The sequence below is a fragment of the Mus caroli genome, unplaced genomic scaffold, assembly GCF_978045245.1.
Source record: "Mus caroli unplaced genomic scaffold, Mus_caroli_1 scaffold_8, whole genome shotgun sequence".
NCBI lineage: Eukaryota > Metazoa > Chordata > Mammalia > Rodentia > Muridae > Mus > Mus caroli.
Window position 1 is genome coordinate 49,507,792 of NW_028227263.1, and position 25,639 is coordinate 49,533,430.

General features: G+C 47.1%; 1 protein-coding gene, 1 non-coding gene and 1 pseudogene across 3 annotated transcripts in view; 2 read left to right on the forward strand and 1 right to left on the reverse strand.

Annotated features, from left to right (window-relative positions):
• The first annotated feature begins 996 nt into the window (after positions 1 to 996).
• On the forward strand, positions 997 to 1,103 carry LOC115031704 (U6 spliceosomal RNA). Its single transcript, XR_003837363.1, has one exon. It is a non-coding gene; the product is annotated as a U6 spliceosomal RNA (small nuclear RNA).
• Positions 1,104 to 6,243: 5,140 nt separating this feature from the next.
• On the forward strand, positions 6,244 to 7,991 carry LOC147002934 (elongation factor 1-alpha 1 pseudogene; annotated as a pseudogene).
• A 3,791-nt stretch (positions 7,992 to 11,782) lies between these two features.
• Tenm4 (teneurin transmembrane protein 4) overlaps positions 11,783 to 25,639 on the reverse strand; it is a 703,400-nt gene continuing 689,543 nt past the window's right edge. For both annotated transcript variants that reach the window (XM_029479435.2, XM_085841517.1), the window contains 2 exons: positions 19,861 to 20,003; positions 11,783 to 17,004 (listed from right to left, as the gene is read on the reverse strand). In XM_029479435.2, coding sequence (XP_029335295.1) covers positions 16,246 to 17,004; positions 19,861 to 20,003 — 902 coding nt within the window. In that variant the 3' untranslated portion in view covers positions 11,783 to 16,245. The remainder of the gene's footprint in view (positions 17,005 to 19,860; positions 20,004 to 25,639) is intronic.

The following is a 25,639-nucleotide window of genomic DNA, read 5'->3' on the forward strand; positions in this document are numbered from 1 at the left end:
TACTCAGCTTCAATTACATTAAGTTTGGGAGGATTTTATTCTATAACTCAGGTCTGGTGTCTGTCCTACCTGTTTTGGAAAAGAACATGCACTGTGCACTGTTGCTAGGCAGAATACTGAGTCCATCAGATCCAGCTGGTTGATGGTTGGCAGAGCACTGAGTCCATCAGATCTTGCTGGTTGATGGTTGCCACGGTTGTTTTACCACATTACTGATTCTCTGCCCACTAATTCTACTGATGACTAACAAAGGCATGCATGTTGACATCTCCAGTTATGACTGTGGATTTGTCTCTATCTTCTTTCATTTCTGCCAGGTTTCCACTCCTGGATTTTGAACCCACTTTCAATGCATGTACAATTAAGTACATTATGTCTTCTTGGTGGACTGACTCTTTTATCATGGTAATTCGTCTCCCCTTCCCCACCCCGGCTTTGAAGTCTGTGTTGTTTGATGTCCTTGTAGTCACTCTGTCTGGCTTTTGATTACTGTTTTCACGGTATATCCTCTCCCATCATTTCACTTTTAACCTATGCATATCATTATATTTGAAGTGACTGCTTCACCACGCATATAGTCTAGTCAGCTCGTATGTTTTTTCCTGTGCTCCAGAATCTCTTTTATTTTGATGAGTTTATACCACTTTATGTTTGAGGCTAACACTGTCATATTTACATTTAGGCTTTTTTATTGTGTTATTTTCTCCAACTTTCCTTGATTTCTTGTGGGCTTTTGAGCTTTTAAAAGTCTCTCTCTCTCTCTCTCTCTCTCTCTCTCTCTCTCTCTCTAAATCATGTCTTTGTTTTTTAGTCATTGCTTCAGGACTTAAAACAGACACCCTCCTTGCTCTGTCTGGAAACAACACCTGATTATTTCAAGGGCAGTGTCCAAGTACGCTGCACAGATCTCTCCTGTGCTCTTACTGGAAGTCCATCACAGAGTGCTGACCCTTCCTCTTTCAACAATGAAACGTATTTTAAAGAACTTAAAAAATAGTGCTCACTTCAGCAGCACATACACTAAAATTAGAAGGATATGGACAAGATTAGCACTGCCTCTGCACAGGGATGACACTCAAATTGGTAAAGCGTTCCAGATTTTTAAGAGATTTTTTTTTTTTTTTTGCAGAAAGAATTTAAATGGTAGTTTATTCTGTTTAGAGAAATAGCTCCCATTCCTGCTGTTCTTCTCCCAAGGTTTCAAGCTTCTTTCTGGCCTCATTCCCATTGGCTGAAGAATGGCCTGAGCAGCTCAATTCTTCTGGCTCCCTTCATTTGCCAGCTTTCATTTTATCCCCATTCCTGAAGGTTCTTTTCACTACACTCAGAATTCTGAGCTGACATTTCTTTTCTTTCGGCACTTTAGAAACGTTAGGTGTCCCGACAGCCGTTCCAGTCACTGTCTCCCTGCAAGTCATGCATTATGTTTTCCTATGAATTCTTTCAACTGAAAAAAACATTCTTTAATGTGTGTGTACATACCCATATGTGTACATGTGTAGGTATACATTTGTGTGTGTGTGCGCGCATGCATGTGTGTGTGTGTGTGTGTACGCACACACACACACATGCACGCGCATGAGTTCAGAGATCAATGCTGAGTGTTCTGTCTTTTGAGCCAGGGTCCCTCATTGAGCCTGGAGTTCATCTAGGGACTCCCTCTGTTTCTCCTGCGTGTACGTTTTCAGGCATGTGTGTCACTGCACCTGGCTGTTATTGGGCTGCTGGGAACTGAACTTGGGTCCCCGTGTTTGTGTGTGCAGCACTTTACCCCCTGAGCTGTCTCCCTAACCCCTGTGTCTTCCTTGCATCTCTGTGTCTTTGGTCTCCACGGCTTGGGTTAGAATGCGTCTGGGCATAGATTCCAGTACCTTGTTTGGAGTTTGTAGAGATTCTTGACTCCATGAGGTCATGGTTTTCTTTAGGTTTGGGGAGTCGTTAGCTCTCATCTCATCAGGTGTGCTTCCTGCTGTTTGTTCTCTCTCTCTCTCTCTCATACACACACACACACACACACCCCTCAAATGGCCCCAGTGAACCCCAAGGCTCTAGTTTGCCCTCACAACCTCTCATCCTCTGGTTGAGCTCATCCCCATCAACCACAGATTAAGAATATTTAATCAGTTTGCTTTAGGCTCACTGGTTCTTTTCCTTTCCTTTCCATTCTACTATGCCCGGCCCAGGCTGGGGTGGATGGGTGTGGCTGCTGCTTACATTTACTTCAGCTGTTGTGTTTCCAGTTGCATCTGCTTTACATCTCTTCTGTGTTTTTCAGGTATTCTGTCTTTCCAGCTGCTGCAAGAGTTTCCGTCCTTACCTTTGGAACCCGTTTGTAATATCTGCTTTAGAACTTTAGATAATTCCCATCTTGATGTCATCTCAGAACTGGCCAAGTTGAGATTTCTGGATAAGGTTGTATATAAATATAGTGTTAGGTCTTATTTAAATTCGAGGGAGTTTTTAAAGACTGACTTTATTTTCATTAATTTATACTTAATACTGCCCGTCCCCCCTTTGAGACAGGGTTTCACTATGTAGAACTCACTACTTAGACATATAGAGCTCTGCCTGTCTCTGTCTCTGGTATGCCACCACCCTGGTCCATTTCTTTATTCTTTTGTGTAGTGCTGAGGACTGAACATAGATTTTTGCTCATGTTAGATGAGGGCTCTGTCATGGAGGTAGGTACACCCACCAAGATGAATATAGACAACAAGTTATGAAGAACCATTTGTAGACTGTGGCCCCTAAACTGGTTTTCAAAGACTTTGCAAAGCTATTTGGATTGGTTCTGCATGTGTGTCACTGGGTGAGTCAGAATCAGGCTGAGGTCTTCTTAGTTTAGTTCTTAAGACTTAGGGATCTGATGGGAGCTTGCGATGCCAGGGGATGTCTAACCACCACGTGCTCACCGGCAGCTTTATGGGTTCCGTGTTGTGAGTTCCTGCCTGCTACTGTAACGCTAATATTTTTTTTTTGTTTCCCCAAGAACATCCCTCTCAGTTTTAGTCACAAATCTTGAGTATTCTTCATCACTGTCTGACAGATACTTCCTGCAACCGTACAAACCGCATCTGGGGACGATGGATAGGAAGCTGGAGAGATACAAGGGGGCTTCCCTACATTCTCTAGACCCCTGTCCAGTCAGACAAGCACCCATTGTGTCCTAATTAGGGTTACCACTGTTGGGAAGAAACACCATCACCAAAGAAGTTGAAGAGGAAAGGGCTCACACTTGCATACCATGGGAGTTCATCATGGAGGAATGTAGGCCAGGAACTCAAGCAGGGCAGGAACATGGAGGCAGGAGCTGATGCAGAGGCCATGGAGGAGTGCTCCTTCTGGCCTGGACCTTGTGGCTTCCCCAGCCTGCTTTCTTATAGAAACCAGGACCACCAGCCCAGGGGTATCACCACTAACCCTCCACCATCAATCACTAATTAAGAAAACACCCTACAGGCTTGCCTACAGCCTGAAACATTTTCTCAAACAAGGCTCCACCCTCTTAGATGACTCTAGCTTGTGTCAAATTGAAATAAAATTACCTAGCATATATTACTGCAGTGTATCTGTGGGCCTCTGAAGCCAAGATTGGCTCTTTTGGAAAACCCCTCTCCCAATTCTTTCATTTGAAATTGTCTCTTCTCCTGTAAACTCACTCTGGATACCCAGTTCCTTTGTGCTGAGGCTGTGGGCTTTCTGACAGTGAAAACAAGCACACTTAGTGTCAGCTCAGAGGGACTCCAGGTTCATGTCTGTGCCCCCAATCTGCCTGGCAACATGGCTTGCATAACCCAGCATAAGATGAAAATAGAGGGTCCCCCTTTAAAAGAGTAAAAGAAACAGGCGTTCAAGATGGTGACAGCAGAACACTGAACTCAGGGAGAGCCAAGCCCTTCTAAGCACAGAGCTCTGTGGGGCTGCACCACCCATGCAGCTGGCTCTAAGTGTAGGAACAGAATGCAGTCTCAGGTGATCCTGTGTCTGCTGATGGGGGCCTGCTGGACACATGAAAGGTGGTATTCATTCCCCAGTCTCTTCAGAAGCCCTTCATATGGGAAATTCCTTGGCTCCTCAACCTTAATACCAACATAACTTAGAATGTGGCACTAGGGATTCCTGGACTCACATTCTGATTCCATCCTTAAACACAAGTCATGAACCTACAGCTCGCCTGCCAATCCCACCTCTTGCCTGTGGTGTGGTTCAATCAGGATTAATGCAGACAGCACCTTGTCTAGAGGCGACTCTTACTCAGTCTGCTGAGATCTCACCGTCAAGTCACACAGTGCTTGTCCCCAGAAGCATCTGGTCAGGGAGGCTGGGGCAGACATTTGGCCTAAGAGATGAGTAGCACTTGACCAGTCCTATGGAGTCATTTTCTCCACTAAAATTTCTTCTTCCTGCTGGGAATGGTGATGCATGCCTTTAATCCCAACACTTGGGGGCAGAGGTAGGTGGATCTCTATGAGTTGGAGGCCAGCCTGGTCTACAAAGAAAGTTCCAAGACAGCCAAGGCTACACAGAAAAACCATACCTTGAAAACAAAACAAAACAAACAAGCAAACAAAACAAACCAAGAAGGAAGAAGTGAAGGAGAAGCCGTGGTCAGCATTTTACCTTGTACCGACACCTCCAACTCTTACCATGCCCAACCTGTTCAGATATGGAAGAGCATACACACACACCAGTCTTGTTTACAACAATCAAATCCGATGCAAGCCCAAGGAGCATGTAGGATATGTGGAGGGCCAAGAACATAGGAAGTGTCACTCTGAAGGATGACCTGATTCAGACTGTATGACAGTTTGCAGTGTCACTGCAAGGTCTTATAAATACATGGCATTCAAAGTAAGGGGGACATTACAAGATGGAATTTAGAAATAGAGCAGGCATGAGGGAGGCTAAACAAATGTCGTTATGGTATTCATGAGATGACGCCAGGAGGTCAACGTGAAGAGATTAGCATGCTGCCAGGCAAATGATGGATAAAATTATTACTATATCAATCAAATCTCAGAGTCCCATCTCAGTCTCCTTATTTGTAAAACATTGGAGATACCTTCTTAATGCTGCTTACAGACTTAAGGATTCTAGCTTAGGTTTCATCCCCTCTATACCTGGGCAGAAAGGCAGGATGCCACCCATACCTTATGTAATGCACATATCAACCACTAGATGGCAGATCAGGCCAGTCTATGTAGATCCCGGAACCATGAGATGCTGGACTTGTTAAGTTGCCTGACCCATGGCAGGCAGCATTCCTCTCTTCTAAGGTGGAAGGCAGCGTGAAGCTGAGGGTTAGAGTTAGTGGGGTCTTTAGATATAATAAATTTGTTTAGAATTTATCTGCAGAACAGAGAGGTAAATCTTAGATACAACTAAACCAGTGTTCAAGCATTTCCTGACTTAGCGGTGTCAGGAGCTTGCTTCTTGTCACCTGAATCCCATTGTATTCCACCCCATCATGCAGCCCCTAGGTGCAGTTCCATCTGGTTCAGCTCTTACTCCCAGACTCGAGGCAGACTGTACTTATGTATCATCCATACCTGACATCAGACGCCCTTCAGGGAAAGTTTACTAAGAGACTAAATAAATGCGCTGTGGTTATTCAGTTGGCCTTGCCTAGCAGGATCTAGATCAGTGTTTGTATGTTTCCTTTCTGTTTCTAGGCTCAAGAGGTAGCTAACGGTAGCATGCTAGCCCCTGAAATCGGATTATTTAGGTTCAAGTCTCAGTCGTTCCATTTGCCAGCATGGCATCCTTCTAAATATACCTCTATTTCTCCGATTGAAGCCTAGAGATATTAATGGCACCCCTCTGCATGCACTGTGGCCAGGTTTAAATGCAGATGTACTCAGAGTGCTTAGCAAACATCTGACATGTTGTAGGTTCCCAGTCTGTGCAGACTGCTTTCTGAGACAAGCCTTGATGCAATTGCAAGATGCATCAAAGGAGATGTGCCTAGTGTGCCTGCCTCCTGTCGTGGCTCCTAAGCAAGGGAAGTTCTTTCTCCTTATTATCACTGTCGGCATCGATAGCTTGAGGGTGCTCAGGGTAAGTCTCTAAGCGACATAATTCAGGGACACTGCATTGTCTGCCTTCTTCCAGTGTCAGGCTCAGCAGCGGCTCCTGCACATGACTACAGGAGAGAGCTGGGGACATCATATTTACTATGGAGGGATTCTCTTCACAGTGGCTTGAGGGTCGCAAGGCATCATGGAAGAAGAGGAAAGGCTTTTCGCAACGGGTTTGCCGTCAGAACGCAGGTGTTGTGAAAGCCACCGCTAATTCAAAGCAAAAATGGGAAAGGAAAAGACTCACATCAACATCGTCGTAATCGGACACGTAGATTCCGGCAAGTCCACCACAACCGGCCACCTGATCTACAAATGTGGTGGAATCGACAAGCGAACCATCGAAAAGTTTGAGAAGGAGGCTGCTGAGATGGGAAAGGGCTCCTTCAAGTACGCCTGGGTCTTAGACAAACTGAAAGCTGAGCGTGAGCGTGGTATCACTATTGACATCTCCCTGTGGAAATTCGAGACCAGCAAATACTATGTGACCATCATTGATGCCCCAGGACACAGAGACTTCATCAAAAACATGATTACAGGCACATCCCAGGCTGACTGTGCTGTCCTGATTGTTGCTGCTGGTGTTGATGAATTTGAAGCTGGTATCTCCAAGAACGGGCAGACCCGCGAGCATGCTCTTCTGGCTTACACCCTGGGTGTGAAACAGCTGATTGTTGGTGTCAACAAAATGGATTCCACCGAGCCACCATACAGTCAGAAGAGATACGAGGAAATCGTTAAGGAAGTCAGCACCTACATTAAGAAAATTGGCTACAACCCTGACACAGTAGCATTTGTGCCAATTTCTGGTTGGAATGGTGACAACATGCTGGAGCCAAGTGCTAATATGCCTTGGTTCAAGGGATGGAAAGTCACCCGCAAAGATGGCAGTGCCAGTGGCACCACGCTGCTGGAAGCTCTGGATTGTATCCTACCACCAACTCGTCCAACTGACAAGCCTCTGCGACTGCCCCTCCAGGATGTCTATAAAATTGGAGGCATTGGCGCTGTCCCTGTGGGCCGAGTGGAGACTGGTGTTCTCAAACCTGGGATGGTGGTTACCTTTGCTCCAGTCAATGTAACAACTGAAGTCAAGTCTGTTGAAATGCACCATGAAGCTTTGAGTGAAGCTCTTCCTGGGGACAATGTGGGCTTCAATGTAAAGAACGTGTCTGTCAAAGATGTTAGACGAGGCAATGTTGCTGGTGACAGCAAAAACGACCCACCAATGGAAGCAGCTGGCTTCACTGCTCAGGTGATTATCCTGAACCATCCAGGCCAAATCAGTGCTGGCTATGCTCCTGTTCTGGATTGTCACACAGCCCACATAGCATGCAAGTTTGCTGAGCTTAAAGAAAAGATGGATCGTCGTTCTGGTAAGAAGCTGGAAGATGGCCCCAAATTCCTGAAGTCTGGTGATGCTGCCATTGTTGATATGGTCCCTGGCAAGCCCATGTGTGTTGAGAGCTTCTCTGACTATCCTCCACTTGGTCGTTTTGCTGTTCGTGACATGAGGCAGACAGTTGCTGTGGCTGTCATCAAAGCTGTGGACAAGAAGGCTGCTGGAGCTGGCAAAGTCACCAAGTCTGCCCAGAAAGCTCAGAAGGCTAAATGAATATTACCCCTAACATCTGCCACCCCAGTCTTAATCAGTGGTGGAAGAACGGTCTCAGAACTGTTTGTCTCAATTGGCCATTTAAGTTTAATATTAAAAGACTGGTTAATGATAACAATGCATCGTAAAACCTTCAGAAGGAAAGAATGTTTTGTGGACCATTTTTTTTTTGTGTGTGGCAGTTTTAAGTTATTAGTTTTCAAAATCAGTACTTTTTAATGGAAACAACTTGACCAAAAATCTGTCACAGAATTTTGAGACCATTAAAACAAGTTTAATGAGAAAAAAAAAAAAAAGAAGAGGAAAGGACCCCAAAGCTTATTTTCCTCTGTTTTCTTTCTCGAGCCTTTAATGTTTTTTGAAGCAACTTCTGAGAGTCATTGTTCAGACCAGAGTGGAGCCTGAACCCTCAAGGAGTTCACCTTGTTAGTTTTTAAAACATTGTCTGTCTGTGTGTATTACACGTGTCACGTGTATGCATGTGTGTGTGTGTGTGTATAGATATAGACATAGATACAGATACAGATGACACAGACACAGATACAGATATAGATATAGGTATATATGTGTTTATATGCACACTGGGCTGGAGTTCAATAGACAACTTTCAGTTGCCCATTCTCTCCTTCCACCGTGTGGGTCATAGGGATGGAACTCATGTCACCAGGCTTGGCAGCGAGTACCTTTACCTGCTGAGGCATCTTGAGGGCTTTTGTCACATTTTTTTTATTATAAGAAGCCAACTCTTGCCTGCTCACACATTAGTAAGAATTTCTCTTCTTGGCTCAGAAGTATAAAGAAAGCTAAGGGGGAGAGAGTCAGAGAAGCCGTGTAGATGTAATAAGTTTAAACGGTTGGCTGTAAGTCACAAGGGATGTTGTCTGAAGGTCTCCTGAACCCCAGGAAGTGAAGGAGCTGGGCGGGAGACATGTTACTCAGCTGTTCTGCAGCTCAGGCTGGGGGAGGGAAAGTGCTAGAGGTGGCCACAAGGTGGCGCTATGAGCATGAAGAAATCATGTGTGCGACTTGGATGATCAGGAAAACTGGCAAACATCTCTGAGGAGAGAGACTCATAGTCCTCATCTAGTGAGACTTGGGTGGACATGGAGATGGACTTCAGACACATGCTGGGGTGTGCAAGGGCATTGTAGCTCGAATGTTTATCATCAGGTGTGAGTTTCCTGGGTTCTCTTGATACAAAGATCTTAGCTGATTTTAGTCAGTCCTAACATGCAAGGATTTTCTTGCCCATTGGATACCCACTCTTTTGGGAATCCAGGGTCCTCTGTGTCTCAGGGTCTTGAGAATGTCCTAGAATTCTGAGAGATTATCAACACTGGATAAGCGATATGGGCATGACTGGTCACATAGTTTGCATAATCTAGGATAAGATGAAAATAGTTCCCTTTTGAAAAGAAGAAGAAACAGGCATTCAAGATGGTGACAGCAGAACACTGAACTCAGGGAGAGCCAAGCCCTTCTAAGCATGGAGCTCTGTGGGGCTGCACTGGTCATGGAGCTCTGGTCACTGCCCATGAGGCTGGCTCCAAGTATGGGAGTGGCATACAGTCTCAGGAGATCCTGTGTCTGCTGATGGGGGCCTTCTGGACACATGAAAGGTGGTATTCATTCCTCAGTCTCTTCATATGGGAAATTCCTTGGCTCCCCAACTTTAATACTAACATAGCTTAGAATGTGGCACTAGGGAATCCTGGACTCACATTCTGATTCCATCCTTAAACACAAGTCATGAACCTACAGCTCGCCTGCCAATCCCACCTCTTGCCTGTGGTGTGGTTCAATCAGGATTAATGCAGACAGCACCTTGTCTAGAGGCGACTCTTACTCGGTCTGCTGAGATCTCACCGTCAAGTCACACAGTGCTTGTCCCCAGAAGCATCAGGGAGGCTGGGGCAGACATTTGGCCTCAGAGATGAGTAGCACTCACTCAGTGGGGAGCACTTCCTGTGTGCTTTTGCAGTGAGTTACAGAATAGGAATCAAAGTGGGGAGAGGTCCAGAGACCCTGGCAGAGGGTGGGCTGGGCTGTTGCAGAATCAGAGATGTGTGCACCGTTTATCTAACATATCTATGAGTGCTTCCTGTGGCAGAACCCAGGGGAAACTGGTGAGCAAAGGTACCCAGAGCCCCATCCACTGCTAACTGGATGTCCTGTCATCTTGGCTGCATTGATTTCTAACCCACGGACCCTCATCACGTATTCACTCTGGGGCAGGACACAGGACTCTACCAGCCTCTCTGAATGAGGTGACCGAAGGCCATGTGTGTTCATTCTCAACAGCCAACCCCACTGAGTCTTGGTGAGCTCTTCTGGCAACTTTTACTTGAGTGTAGAGAGGGCCAGAAGTGTCTGGCTCTTTGGGGCAGCCGTGGACTGATGACTCTCCACTGGAGGGACTGGACCCTGACATCAAAGAGAGGCCAACCTTCAACGGATGAGGCGCTGGACTTGTATTTGGGACACTGGGAACACACAGAGGATGAAATTTAGTTTTGATTGACCTGGGGGAGCTCACTCCTGAAGTGGTCCCATCTTGAACAGCTCAGGTCACTTTTAGAGGACACACTGGGGGCATCTTGTGAGAGCAGAAAGAGTGTCAAAAAGGTTTTGAGTTTATTTCAGCCAGGTGTGAAGACTGTGTGTGAACAACTGACAGGCGAAAGTCTGGGGCTTGACTGAGTGGTCCAAGAGCTCAGGCAGCCCATTGTGGTACATGCAGAGAGAAAGGTAGATGGGATAGGGGTGTCGGGGGAGGGGGAGGCTAGTGCAGCTGCCCACTGGGAGAAAGGGGAGGTTTTGCTGACTCAGAGCATCTGAAGTGTCACACACATTAAACAGTTTATTATGTACACAACATTGAGGGTAGCATAGTTACCAGCAGTTCTCAAAGCAGTAATACCTGGGAACCGATTAGAACTCCACGTTCTGGGGCTACCTATTCAGGCCTGCTTATTCGGGAATTCAGGGGGAGGGGTGCTATACTTTCATAAACTGCAAGTCAAAGCTTGAAAAACATTGTTATAGTATACAGAGTGCTAAGCTTTGGACAGCAGTTAAGGGTCTGGGTTGGCTGGACTGGGCAGAGGGGGCATGGTGTTCTGAGCAGTGAGCTACTTTACATACTTCCTTCTTTAAGTGACACAAGAAGTAATCGACCAGGAGGTCTGTGTCACCATCCCCTCATGGAGATGCACGATCTGGAGTGCAGAATACCTCAGTGACCAAAGGTCAGGTCATAGCATGGGAACCCCTGTCCGTGCTGAGGTGGCTCACAGTGGAGGACTGCATTGCTGATGCTGCCTGTCACTTCTGCAGTGACGTCTCCATCCAGCCTGCATGGAAGGAAGGGGCCTATTATAGCTTGACCCTTCTTTCCCTAGAGCTTAGCATGGGCCAACCTGGGGTCAATAAGAGTGGGATGGCATTTCTGACTTAGAAGGACGGTTGTTTGAATTTTCATAAAGTTTGCCACGTACACCTGGGAGCTGGGCTCAGTGAATAACCTCTTCAAAACTACCAGCATTCATCCCTGGCGCTGAGGTCTCATAGCTTAAGTGTGCGATTCAAAGAGAGAGGTTCCCACGCACTGTGATTAGAACTACGTTAGACTGGAAAGAAAAGAACACAGCAGGAAAACACCTCCACTACTCAAGGAGTTTTCTCCTCTCTCCCTAAGTTGTACTACGTGGTTATTATCACGTCTCAGTTGAACATGCGCCCGTTCATTTGTAAGATGCAGTAACTCTGTGGCAGGTCCTGCGTTTGGTGGTGGATGGGGCCAGGCGTTCCTGCCTCTTGGAATCTGTCTTTGAAGCCAGTGAGCATAAGAACCAGGCTAGGACACAGCTTAGGGCAGTTTGGCACTAGCTAAGGTGAGAGCTGCCTCTGTGTGTACCTCATCTTTTAGTAAGTGAGGCCTCTGGTTTTCTGTGATCCTCCAGACACCTCTGTTCATGACAGGTAGGACCTGCAAGGGACTCTGGGACTAAGATGGGGGTCTTCCTCCAGCCCTCCCGGTAACTGCCACTGTCTCCCAACAAAGGCCACTGCACACCTTTAAACACAAAATAGTCTTTTATTTGTCAACGAAGGCTACACGGGATCACTTCTGGTTTTGTTTTTATGCTTTCCCCCCTTTTTTTTTTCTAGAAGGTATCTACATCTGCATTTATTTACAGCCTTGTTGGTATTTACACAGTCAAGAATACAGTGTTAGAAACACAAAAGTGTTGAGAAAAAAACTTCTCAAAATTAGTTCCAGACTTCAGGAAAACTATTTCCACATGGTAAGGCCAGAGTCTCCAGTGTTGGTCATCCAGAGGCAGCTCATTATCGTCCTTTGCCAGAGCTGCGGGTTCAGAAGTCCTCAGAATGACGGGCACATTTAGAACAGTGGGGTTCTGGTGATGAGTGGATTAGAGCTGCTGGGAACCACCAGACATCTGTGGGTCAGCTTCTGCGGGGACAGCCGAGCCTGCCCATGGGCAGTCAGCCCTGAACCATCAGCCCTTAGAATCAATCACATTTTTCTTAGGGACTAGGAAATAGCCCAGTCTAACACCTTTGGCATTCCCCAGAGGGTAAGAAATACAACACAGGGCCCCACCGAGGCCTCGGAAACACAACTCAGGGTTCCCATCCCATGCTTCCCCACCTTTGATCTTCCACAACACCGTGAAACCGCATAGCCCGCCACTGTTCCGGGCAGTCAAGTACACAAGGCTGGTTTTTGAGAATGAAGGGTTGGAGAGGATAAAGTTTCTGTCACCTGAGCAATGAGTCTTTAAAATGAGTTTGCTGTTTTGGGAAGGCTAAATAAAAAGGTCTTGAACCACAGAGTTTTTTTTTTTACTTCCGTCCCCTCTCACAAAATATAGACAATGGTTTTGACCTAGCTGGGGACGGTGCGCCTCTCGTGGAGGGCTTTTAGTCCTGATGAAGATCCCGGGAAAGAGGAGAGACTGGGACCCCATGGGAGGTGAATCCTCCTACCCCAGAATCGGCATAACCTGGGCTAAGTGTTTGATGTGAGGGATGAAAGACACACTCATCTTTGTGTAATGGGTGATTTAACCCCAAAGCCCAGCCCTCTGCTGGAAGCCAGCCAGCTCATCTCCCTGGGCACAAAGCCCAATGTCACTGCTCTCACCACATCACATGGCCAGCAGAAACACAAGGGCTGCAAATGGCAAAGATGTGTTCCAAGATGTCACACTGAAAACCTTCTCTATAAAGGCAGTCACTTAAGTCACAGCTGTAAGGCCCTTTCTTCTTCTTCCCTTGCTTCAAGCCTATAAAGCCCTGCCCAGTTTACTCAGCTCTTCTGCATCATCTGCCCCCCCCCCCCATGCAATCCCTCTTATTTTCAGGCACTTGTCCAGCCTCAGTCTCCCGTTAGCTTCCTAGGGTTTCTTTCAAGCCCAGCATCCTTCAGTAGAGTCAGGCACTGGTGTGGACCTTGGGCTAGTTTTCCACCAGTGATTCTGAGCCAAGTGTTAAAGGCTAAAGTGTGGTTTACTATGGAGTCAATATCACCACAATACCGTCTAATGATGCCTGTCTGGGAGATGACCACAAAGGGGGTCTCAGGGTATAAAAGACGAGGTCAGGAACTAATAAAGTCTTGTTTAAGGTCTTGGAGGAGGGGCTGAGGCTGGGGGACTAATTGGCAGTTGTGGAGGGTGGAGAAGGTGGGAACTATGCAAAAGCAATCCTTAGAGGTTCAGAAGCTAACTCCCATCAGAATCACAAACTTCCACCAGTGAGGAAGACCCGGTCACTCTCTCAAGTGGATAGATGTAATGAGTGTTGAAAGAGCGGGAGCTGTCCAGGATGGCATTTTATATTCAAAGTCTCCTAAATAGGCGAAAGGAACTGTGGCCTGTGCCTTTAAACCCACCTGGGAGGTGGAATCCAACTGAAAGCAGCCAGGGTCAGAGTTCAGGGAGGACAGCATCAGTGTCAAGGGAGGCACATGGCACTGTCTGGCCTACAGCTGAGGTCCTTTACAGCTCAGGGATGCTTGCCTGTTTCCTCTCTGGGATGGCAGTCCAGGAAGAATATGGGATCATTCCTTTTAAAGAAGAATACCCCATAGCTCATGGTATTCACTGATGCCTAAAAATATAGTCTTTGAGGGAGGGAGGCAACAGAGGAGGAAGTCACAGGCTGGACAGCTACAGGGATATAGTTCCCTTGGGTCACATGCTGTCTCTCTGTCTTACAAGTAAATGTCCTTGGTGGATCTCAGCCAATGTCAGGCAGCCAGTATGGGACAGGGACAGATCAGCTAGGCCAACTCACAGGCCAACCCTGCCCGCAGGACCCTTACAGCAGAGGTACATTTTGAGGGGCATATGTCTGCTGGATACAGAAAAACCTGTGTGTTTCAGGTCAAACTATTTTCTGTCCCACCCAAGAATGATCATGCCAGAAGGGGGTCTGCATTACAGCTCGAGCTGGGTACTGTGGGCCTGAGAGGGCATCAAATCTGACCCAGCAGAGCTTTGATCCAGAGGCAATGAGCAACCAGTGGATAGAGCAGGCTGTGGCACACGGTTGCAACAGCGTGACGGATTTCTTTTTTTCTTTTTTCTTTTTTTGGAATCAGGAAGAGCACTTAACGAAACACATCCTCTTATCCCAGTGGGACAACATAAGGCGAGATCTCCCCTCCCCAACACGCTTTGGACACCTCTCTCTGCCAGGCAGAACTACACACTGCTCCGATTCTCATGCGGTAAGAGACCTTCTTGGTTTCATTAACTCATGTCATATTCTTAAGACTCTGTAAGGCTATAAAGGTGCCATGAGCTTTATCAGTCCAACAAGGTTCCCACGGGGAATAGCTTAGACTTGGAATTCATTTTCCACACTTAATGTAAATGTAACCCATAAAAGTCCCATTTTCTAAGAAGCCAGGCTCAAAAGGAAGCATTTGGCTTCCCCAGTCTCCCAGACACTGGGAGTGCTAATAACAATGGTATCTAGGCAGACAAACCAGGAACGGAATCCTCCAGTGAGCTCCTAGCTCTTGTTACAGTCCTCTGCCCGCCACACTTCCCAGCCTGCTGGCTCCCTCTGGGCGGTCCTCCAGCGCTGGCTGCGCCTGTGCCTACCCTCGTCCAAATGCCATGTACACAGGTCTTCACAGGAACAATGCTAGCCTGGCCTTCTGGGTCCATGGGTACCAGCTCTGGCACCACCATCCCTGATCTCAGTGGGGTTGTATGACCCTGCTAGGCCAAACCAAAGAGCTCTTTCTTCTTATTTAAAAACAAAACCAAAACCACTCCTGCCTGGGGTTCTTTAATGAAGAATTCCATAGGAAATTCCTGAAGGCCTAGCCTTCAGGGAATAGCCTGAACAGGGGAGGCAGAGGAGACTCCAGGACCTGACTAGGGTGCTTGGCTCATGCCTTTGCTGACTCCTGTCTTTGGCTGACTTGGTTTTTTATACATCTTTCCAGGATCAAAGGCATCTCTTGCCACACTTCCAATCATCAGTGGTGGCATCAAGCACTGGAGGGAGGATAACCCAAAGCCATGGGGACAGGGTTCCCTCTACTTCCCTGGACGTTGGGGACTTGCTGCGCACTGCTGGTTCTCACAACTGACTTTGGGAGAGAGGAGGAGATGAGGGGCATCATGGAGGATCAACAACTCACAGTCATCCTGGGTGCTTTCACCTCTTGGAAAGGATGGGGCTCATAGTCCAGACTAGGGAAAGGGCCTGGGAGACACACTTTCTCTATTTCATTATGGGTTGGGGGCGGCACTGACAGCTACACTAGAGATTTGTAAAAGGGGGGTGGGTGGGTTCATTTAGCATCAAAATATAAAGCTCAGACAGGAGTTTGGGGTGGCTTGAAAAGGTGCTGAACATCCAGAGCATGATGTAGGTCCTCAGGAGGCACAAAACATGGTGACTAGCAACTCACCACTTCTGTGGGAGCCTAACCAGAGCTCCCAAGGTCCCACCGGGCCTGTGACTCTGTGCACCCCTCACTCCTGCCCAACTCCAGTCAGAGAAGAAAGGGTTACACACGAGACAAGTTAGCACAGACACTCGTGTCTCACATCACACTGGGTACCTAGGGGTGGATGTGGACACACCCAAGGAGATGCGCTCCCCCAAGAGAGGAGAAATGTACCCCCAACAACAGGGAAAATTCCTCAAGGAAAAAAAAGGGAACAAAAGACAATAAAATTATCATCATGATCACACTACAGAAAACAAAACAAAACAAAACAAAAAAACCCTTCCATTCTTTGCAAAAAAAAAAAAAAAAATGTGTGAAGGCCAAATTTGTGTTTTTCTTTCTTTAAAAAAAAAGGATGTTGCATGAATTAACAATGCAACAAGTAACTTTCTGTTCTGTTTTCTGCACTTGTTAAAAAAAAGGCTTTGTTTTTTTGTTTTTGTTTTTTTGTTTTTTTTGTTTGTTTTTTTTGTTAAGTACAACACAGTCAGGAATACGGCCACAGAAGAGTAGCTGTCTTTGGCAAGAAGTCCAGGCCGTGGCCCTTTCTGTCACCTTCGGCCCATCTCGCTCTGTCTCATAAAGTGGATATTGTTGGCGCTGTCTGACAGTTCTGGGTACTGCTCGACGGAGGTCACAAAGAAGCCGTCGTAGCCTTGCACCCGTCCCGTGTTCAGCACCTGCTGCTTTTCCCCATCTGTCCAGGCCCGCAGGCCCTCTTCCCCTTCCCGAAGTCTCTGCTGCTCTCTGGCCCAAGCCTGGCGCACAGCTCTCTGCCTGGCCAGCTCCAGCACCCGCACCTTTTCCTCATCCACTGTTGTCCCGTAGCGGGTGTTCAGGCACAGCGCCCTGTACTGCAGCTGGATGTCAGTGTAGCGTCTAGTCCTGCCACTGAGCACGGTGTTGATCTGGGACACAGTGACGTTGACCCCATTCTCCAGGGTTCTCCGCCCCCCACTGAGACCCAGGATGGCCAGGTCACCTTCCGAAGGTCCTGGTTTCACAAAGTAGTGGGTGTCCACCCCATCAATGGTGAAGTGAAGGTTCTCTAGGTAGTGAGCATTGTTCAAGATGGCTGCAATCCTCCGCCCATCCTCGTTGGCCACACTGATGATGTCAGTGGTCACTCGACCATCTTTCAAGGCAAACTTGACCCCCTTGCCAAAGATGGAACCACTGGAGGCAAACTTCTTTGTCTCAGGGGCCTGTTGGCAGCTGGTGATGGTCGAGCCGTAGAGCTGGTCAAAGCGTTCTAAGGTAACGAAAGCCTTGAGTTGCTTCTGAACTTCACACTGTACCCCGAGGATAGACTGATGGGGGAGGGCCATGAAAAAGAGAGAGGGAGAGTGTAAGACAAAGGGGATGCAAACCCCAAGAGTGCAGAGAATCAGTTTAAACAGTGAAGTCAAATCTGCAGGGACAGTGAAGTCAAATCTGCAGTTAGCTTATAACATCCGTCTCCATGGTGCTGATCCTCAACATCCAGCCATCCTTTATCCCTTCATCCCCACACCCTTCTATTCAGAGCCACACCAGGGAGCAGCTACTCTGGCCAGGCACCTTGCTGAGCAGTGGAGATAAAGAATGAACTGGGCATTGTCTTTGCCCTCAAAGAACTCATGGTTTCATAGGCCCAGACACACATGACAATACTGCAGCTAAGTATAAGGACTGGTGGTCCAAAACATTTCACAGCTAATAGATACGGTAACATTCGTTGATCTTCAACTCAAGAATTACCATTTAACACCCTGCTTGATCCCTATAATAGATACTTTTATTATTTCAGTTCATTTCAAACAAACAGACAAACAAACAAACAGAGCATGTAGCCCTTGGCTGTCCTGGAACTCAGTATGTTATTCCAGGTTGGCCTTGAACTCTGAGAGATCCACTTACTTCTGCCTCTGCTGGGACTAAAGGCATGAGCCACTGCACTCAGCTTCAAGCTTACTTCTAAGGGAATTAAGGCTACACAGCTCATTCCCGGCCTACAGTCCCACCACTCACTCCATGTTAGTATTCAAAGCCAGGTCTGTGTAACTCTAGGGGCCAGGGTCAAGGGCAGCTGTAGGAGTGAGATGCAAACAAGACTCAGAAGGTGGAGAAGAGAGGGAAAAGGCAGGGTTCCAAGAAATGCATGACATTAGGAAAGCCATGAATTCTCTTAAGTCTCCACACTTCAAGGAGGGTCTCTGCCCCACAGTGCCTCCTTGGGCCTCCTCAAGTACCCCCAGCTTGGTTGCTGCGGGGTCAGGTTGGACCCCGTTGGTTGGTGCGCCATCTGTCTACCCCTCCCACTCTCTGGCAGCGCAGGGAAGCTGTGCTCAGGGCTCCAGGCTTCATCAGCAACTCGGGGCACAGGCTTTAGAAATAGACCCATCAGCCTCCCATTGAAATTAAGTCCTCTTTATAATTAATAGAACCCTGTCTGTGAACAATTATTTCCTAGAGTTTCACAAAAGCTGGAGTACTCAACAACAAAGATCTCCAATGCTTGCCAAGGGCAGAAATCAATAATTCATTGACAGGCGAGGTTGGCAAACAGGCAGCCAGGGAAGGGGACTCTGGAGAGTACAGCAGAAACCTGGAGGGGGAGGAAGTACTGTGTGGCTGGAATTTGCTTGGGGACAGCAAATGCTGGGACATCTGGACCAGGGGCTGGGGTTGGGTCTAGGTCTAGGTCTGGGACAGGCTAGGGCAGAAAGAGGATGGGCTGTGTGGCCAGGCAGACTTAGGTTCATGTCACCTTCTGTCATTTTTCAGCTAAACACCTTTAAGTAAATTTCCCTGAGCCTAGCCTCTTTATGAAATGGGCTGTTTACATGGTTCAGTCACTGAGTCACTAAAGCACCTACAATGTGCTAGCCTGCATGCTGGGCACTGACTGAGACCCTTAACCTGTAACTTAGCCTGTTGGGATTTAGAATCTAGTGAAGGAATAAGAAAGAAAACAAAGGTGGAACAGAGCACACCACCTGAGCAGAGTCTGGGAGGAGGTAGCTCAGATGAGCCTAATGGATTTAGCCTGGAACAAGAAATAGGGACATGGTACTGGGGGACTGGCTCAGTTAGCTTACCCCACAAGCATAAGGACCTCAGTTCAGGTCCCCAACACCCAGGTAAGGAGCCGAGCATGGAGGCACATGGCTGTAACATCAGGGCTGTGGAGGCAGATAAAGGAAGACCACTGGACCTTTTGGCCAGCTTGTCTGAATCTGTGAGCTCCAGGTTCAGAGAGGGATGCACACGAACGCAATGTCTCTCTGAAAAGAGTGGAGGTGTGTGTACCGAGGTAGGAGGAGCAGGAAGGGGAGGAAAAGAACTGGGGTGGCAGGGGTTTCCAAGCACAGGATCAGGCCATGTGACATTGCGGCCCCTCCCCGGAGTTTACCGTCTCTAAGCTGGCATCCCCTGGGCTTGGTTTCTGCTAACTCACCCTTGCATGCTAACCCACCCTTGCATTTCATGGGCCACAGTATCAGGCTGGACACAGAATCCAGATACAGAATTTATGAATGGAGGCTGAGGTTGGCATGAGCAACACGTGAAGTGATCAGCAGGTGTGACGAGATTGTTATAAAAGATTTTTTCCAGCCATATAATTCAGAGTCTTTGAAATTTGGTCATAAAAGGGAGATAAGAAAAAGTAACCCCCCCCACCCCCCTTATGGCCCTGCTAGTCATGCTCAGCCAGATGACAGGAAACGGACAAATCTGGGTTTGAGGGGTTACAAGCACTAATCCTGTACAATGAGAAGAATAACAGCCTGGCATATTTGTGAGCTAACGTAAGTAGAATGTTACTCAAAGCCAAGTTCATTGGGTGCTCAAAAAAGAATCCCATCTGCATTCAGAAACACTCCTTTTCTCTCAGGGCTTTTGCCCACATGGTGACAAAGGCTGATTATTTTTTGTTGTGCTCTGAACACGGTGGATTACGAAAACTCTTTCATGCAGCCTGTGGGTGTCCATGTGCTGCTACAGTTGGGTCCCTGGGGCCTGCCTAGCCATAGTTTTCTCTCTGTTGAAAGTTGTCTGGTAGGAGCCATGAAGGCGCTGCATCCCTCAGTTTCCATCCCTGGCTTGGTGTTCCTGCACAATTGGTGGGGCCCCTGTGTCAGGGTCAGAACGGACCAATGGGTGGCTGTCATGTGGAGCGTTACCTTGCTGTTGTCCCATTCCTGAGTTTTCATCTGTGTGTGCACGAGCTCGTAGGAGGGTTCCATGGCATCTGTGTCTGGCTTGGGATAGCCAGGTATCACGTTGTGCAGCTGGAATCCAAAGGTGAGGAGCCAGCTGTTGACATCTGGGTGGAGAGAAGCAGAAATTAGCTTGGGGAGTAAGCGAGCCAATGACCAGGGGCCACAAGGGGAAGGTGACAGAGCTGACTGCCTGGTAGGTCTTAAAGCCAACGGTGCTGCTGGGTCCCAGCAATCCCTCTGCCAGGTGCATGCCCAGAGCCCTCCTCAAAGGGGTAGATCCAAGAGAGATGAAGCCTAGGCAGCGCCCAAGCTTCCGGATGTCTTCATGAGTCTCACCCCTCATCTGCTTACCCAGAGGTAGTGCTCTTGGATGCAGCTCTCCCAGGCCCACCCCCAGCCCCTTCATCAGTAGGAAACCCTTGCAAAGGTCAGTCAGATTCAAGAAAGGATTTTAATGGCTGACTCTGAAAAGAAAAAAATTCACTTAAGAAACAAGCTGCCCCTCCTTTCCCCACCCTTTTTGTAGCTGGTAGAGCCTCAGGCCAAAGCGCTTCTGGGCATGGTGCTGGCTGGTTCAGATCAAAGGGCTTTCCTGTTTGTCTTTTCTGACAGCACAAGGAAGTCACTCGACCTCCCAGTGCCTTAGCCTGCCTGCTTCTAAGCTTATTAATCACATTCCTAGGAGTTTTGAGTTATAGATAAGGTTTTTTGGTGGGCATTTGACTCATTGAAGAATGGAACCAGAAGTCTATGATCCTGGGTTGGTAGAGTGCTTGTCCAGCGTGCATGAAGACCTGGGTTCAGTCCTGAGAACTCCGCAGAATGATGCCTGAAATTCCAGCACCCAGGAGGTGGAGGCAGGAGGAGCAGAAGTTGAAGGTTATCTTTGGCTACATGGTGAGTTGATGGCTAGCCTAGGTTACATGAAACCTATCTCAAAAGAAAGCAAAGCAAAACCGAGGATGACAACAGACCATCTAGGTAACCAACCAAATAGAGAAACCAAAAGCCATGACCTTCCATGGGGGTTGAGGTGGGCCACAAAGGAGGTGTTAAACAGACTCAGAAAACTGGAGTGGGGTGGTGGTGGTGGTGTACAAGGTTTTAAGGCCTGCCTCAGAGCCAGGTGCCTTTTGTTTCTTTCCAACAGAAACACATCTCTGCTGGGAGGTCCCATTGATGACCTAGGCCAAGGAGGAAGTGGCGCCCTCTGGAAGCTGCTGAGAGGGAATGCCTTGTGGGTGTCAACAGTTGTGTTCATGATACTCCTGTGACCCATGTATCTCTCCCATCTAGGCAGCTCACATTTGTCTTTGCCTTGTTTGTTTGTTTGTTTGTTTGGTTGGTTGGTTGTTTGGTTGTTTGGTTAGTTGGTTGGTTGGTTGGTTGGTTGGTTTTTGGTTGTCCTAGGCCCTTCCACTAGGATCCAGGTTTAACTTCTCACTCAGCCTTGCTGCGCAGATCCAGATTGTAAACAGGAAGGGAAAGAGTGGCAGTTAAGGTCACACAAACCCACATGCTGGCTTCTCAGGGTACCAACGGTGAACTTGGAGAATCTTAACTTCTCTGAGAGTTAGTTCCCTTGTTTGCATACTGACAATAGGAATGGTTTTGACTAAGTCTCTGGAAAGAATAAGGAGAATAGTAAGAATTTGGAAGCAGTTACTCTGTAGCAGAAGCAGTTCCAAGCTTGCCCCTAAAACATTGGATTTAGTGTATAATATCCAGATCAGGTACTGGCTCACGGGGGGATGGGGGTTCTGTCATTATGTATCCCAAGACCCCTCATCCTAGGAGTCTCTGCACACGGATCTTTGGGAAATTAAAACAAACAGAACACACACACACACACACACACACACACACACACACACGGAGAGAACACCTCACAAAGCCCTTTTGCTTGAGGCTGAGAATGTGCATAGGGATTTGTGGTTATCTGGAATAGCGCTCAGTCCCCAGGAAAGCAGGGGGCACAGGAGAGGGCTGGGCTTGAACTATGAGTGATGGAAGACAGAAGACGGAAGCTTTGCTATCATGTCTTTCAGGAAAATGTCAGAGATCTATTTATTAGCTAGCTTTCCTACCAGGCTTTTCAGAAGAGCTGGGAATTGTACTCTTACAACCTCAGGGGCAAGCGCTTCCTTCCTCTTGAAAAGCTCCGTGAGTTACCTGTCAGTCCCGAAAGGCACTGCTGCCGCAGGGGAGGAATAAAACACAAGCGATTTGAAGCCCTTTCACCAGTGCATGCCTTTGTTCTTCACAGAATGTATTAGAATAAACAAAAACAAAAACCCAAAACCCACTAAGTATTTTGAAGTCTGACACCACAGGTTCTAAGGCTGGCTTCCCAGTGTCTTTGTGAAAGGGTTACTTTACCACTCCTGAACTTCACTGTCTGTGTGGGTTTCCCCCAAGCGCATGTCTCAGGCCAAGACTCAGGGCGATGATGTGTGACACAGACCCATAGTGGACATTTTAGGGTCGCCTCCCCCTGATCCAATTCTGCATTCTTTCTCTGTTGGACCATGTGATCCAGGATCATCCAACCAGTGCATTCTGTCCTCTTCAATCCTGGTAATTGCTCCATTGTCTCATGACCTAGGCCTACCTAACCGGAGTACACCTCAGGACCTTTGTTTGAGGATACAGTTAGCCCACAGAGAAGGTAAAAGGTAAGGTATAATGAGAGTCAGCAGAATCATAGTTTCATATTAGCCACTGCAAATCATTTCTGATGTTCTGAAAGCTTGATTGTTTAGATGGCAAATATCTTTTTCATGTGCCACAGGATCCACTTCGTAGGTAAAATCAATTTTGGGGTCATGACCAGTATTTTTGTTGAAGTGGAATACACTAGACTGGAAAATATATAGATACCAAACTTAAGGACTGCTGTGCAAACCTTTGGTTTTAGTGTTTTATAGTGATATAAAATAGATTTTTTTCTTTTTTGAGGTAGGTTCTCACCTCCTATTCAGGCTGTGTAGTTAAGAATGACCTTGAACTTCCCATCCTCCAGCCTCCACCTCTGGAATACTGAGGTTACAGGAATGCAAACACAACACCTACTTTATTTGGTGCTGGGGACGGAGTCCAGGACTTCACACATGCTAACAAGCACCCTACAGACTGAGCTACGTTTCTAGCTTCACAACTCTTTTTCTTAAGGTGGGCTCACAGTCAAAGACATTTGTGAAAGGGGGCATGTGTTCCATGAAGGCAGGCGCCAAGCCTTCTTCCCTTTTGGATCCTTAGCGTGGGTCTGGCACGGAGAAGGTATATAACCAATATGATATTTGCTGGATTTAACTGTCTGGGAAATGAAACACAAACTGAAAATGTAAGGTGCCCCTTGGATAGTTGAGAGCTGTGTTAGAAAGCAGGATTTAGAGGCTGGGTGATTATCACGGGAAATGTTCTGAAATCAGAGAGCCCTGTTCCGTGTGACTCTTTGCAGACCCTTGGTCCTCCAGGGTCTCACGTGTCTCATCTGTAGAATGCAGATAATTGTCTGTCGTGATCTCACAGAGCTGTTGCCAGGCTTAAAGGAGACCGTATCTGCGAGTGCTCGGCAGGGAGGGTTTCACCACGCCAGCGCTGTTCTGGAAGGAGACTATATGCATATGGTTGTGTACAAAGGAAGAGGGGGAGGGCAGTAATATTTTGGCAAGCTTTAACAATTTTTTTTATGGAAAATTACATTTCCTATTACAGTATTTTTTTTTTCCCCAGCTATAGTAACATGCCAAAATGTCTCACAGGAAACCCACTGGAGGGTGAGGCAGGGGGCGTGCTTTGTGCAGACAGATGTAATGGAAATGTCACCCTAATCTGACAAGGCTCTGTAGTGCTAGCAGCCAAGTTGAGCATGGCAAAGGCTGGCAACGCTGTCAAAATATATGTGTTTACCCCCCAGGTCCCAGGTATGCTTCCATGACATCTGTGTACCACCTTGGTCTCCTTCTAGTCCTTGACTTGGGACTCTTCCTCTTAATAGAACAACCTAGGTGCTTTTTCCCCCTGGAAAAAAAGGAATTCTCCTATTGCTTTCAGCTATAGCATCTGTGAGCTAGCCGCAATACCCTGTTTCCAGTTTTGTGAATGCTGACCCCACTCTCTAGAATGCCTTCCTCCCTACTACTTGATGCAACCTATACAGGAGCCGGCCTCAAGGATCAGCCGCTACTCCCTGAAGGCTTCCCAGAACCCTGTGGGCAGAGCCGGTTGCTAGCCTTCTGTGATTTAATGGCCATCTGTGCAACTCTTCCTCATGGCCCCTCACGATGGACCAGAGTGTGCATTTCCTCTGATAGTGAGGAATTCTGGAGGGTGGGAATCATTTCTCTATTCTCATGCCTGGAACCGGGAGGGGTGGGATGAAGGGAACAGCTGCAAAAAGGGGGTGAACAGCTCGATCACGAGGTTAGCAGGTTTTCTCAGTGTAAATTCTCACAAGGACCTGGCTGGCTTTATGTGGATCCCATAGAGACTCTCCCTGTGTCGCCTGCTGAGGGACGGTAGCAGTCTGAGATATCTGCAGGACCCTTGAGACACTTTATACTCAAGTTGGTTTCAGAGGAATGAAAGGTGACTTTCCCTTTAAAGCAAAAGGGCAGAAAGGGAACCAGCATGAGCTGTGCTAGGCATGTGTATCTCACGTCACCCTTGGTGGAGGTGGTGGTGTGTATATGAACATACATATCATACATGCATACATACATACATGCATACATATATACATACATATAATATGTATGGTATGCATGTACACACACCACCACCACCACTACCACATACACATTTTGAGACGTGGTGGTGTCACATATCCCAGGCTAGCCTCAGACTCACTAAGCAGTCAAGGATGATGTAGAACTCTTGATCACCCAGACTCAACCTCCTGAATGTTGGGATCTAACCCAGGGCTTTGTGCATGTTAGAAAGTACTCTACCAACTGAACAATGGGTGTTTTCTTAATCTTCTAGTTTATCTTTGATTGCTGACTTATTAATGATGTCTATTTGTGTCTTATTCAGTTTTTAAAAAACAACAACAACAACAAAAAACTCAACAGGGTCTTCAACAGCGCAGACTGGCCTAGAACTCTCTCCTGACCCCTATATCTCCACCACACCCTTAGCTTATCTGTTTTAGTTTTTAGGTTTCTAATAGTTGCTCTAGCATAACATATGAACATTTATCCAAACAGAATTATTAGCAGGTATTCTAACTATTTTATTTATCTTGAGACAGGGTCAGGGTCTTACTATATAGCCCTGGCTGACCTGGAACTCATTATATAGATTAGGCTAGCCTTGACCTCATAGAGACCCCTGCTTGCCTCTGCCTCTCTGCCTCTGCCTCTGCCTCCTCAGTGCTGGGATCACAGTGTGAACCACCATACAGACTGTGGTATTCTATTAAACTAAGCCCAGGAAACTAAAACTTAGGAGCAGTAAAATAATATGTCACAGTTAAGAAATGGCGGGTCCATTCCCTTAGCTCTGTCTGCCTCAAAAAAATCTGTATTTTCCATCATCATAAGTCAAAACATCTGATTTTATTTTAGACACACCTTAACTGATATTCCCGAGGACTCATACCCAGCTTGATTTCCATTTCAGAAACTTCCAGAGAGCATTCCAAAGGCTGTTTCTAGTGAGGCATTAGGACTTTATGGAGAAATAATTTAGAAACGTAGGTAAGTAAACCAAAGAGCACTTTTTTACTACAGAGCCT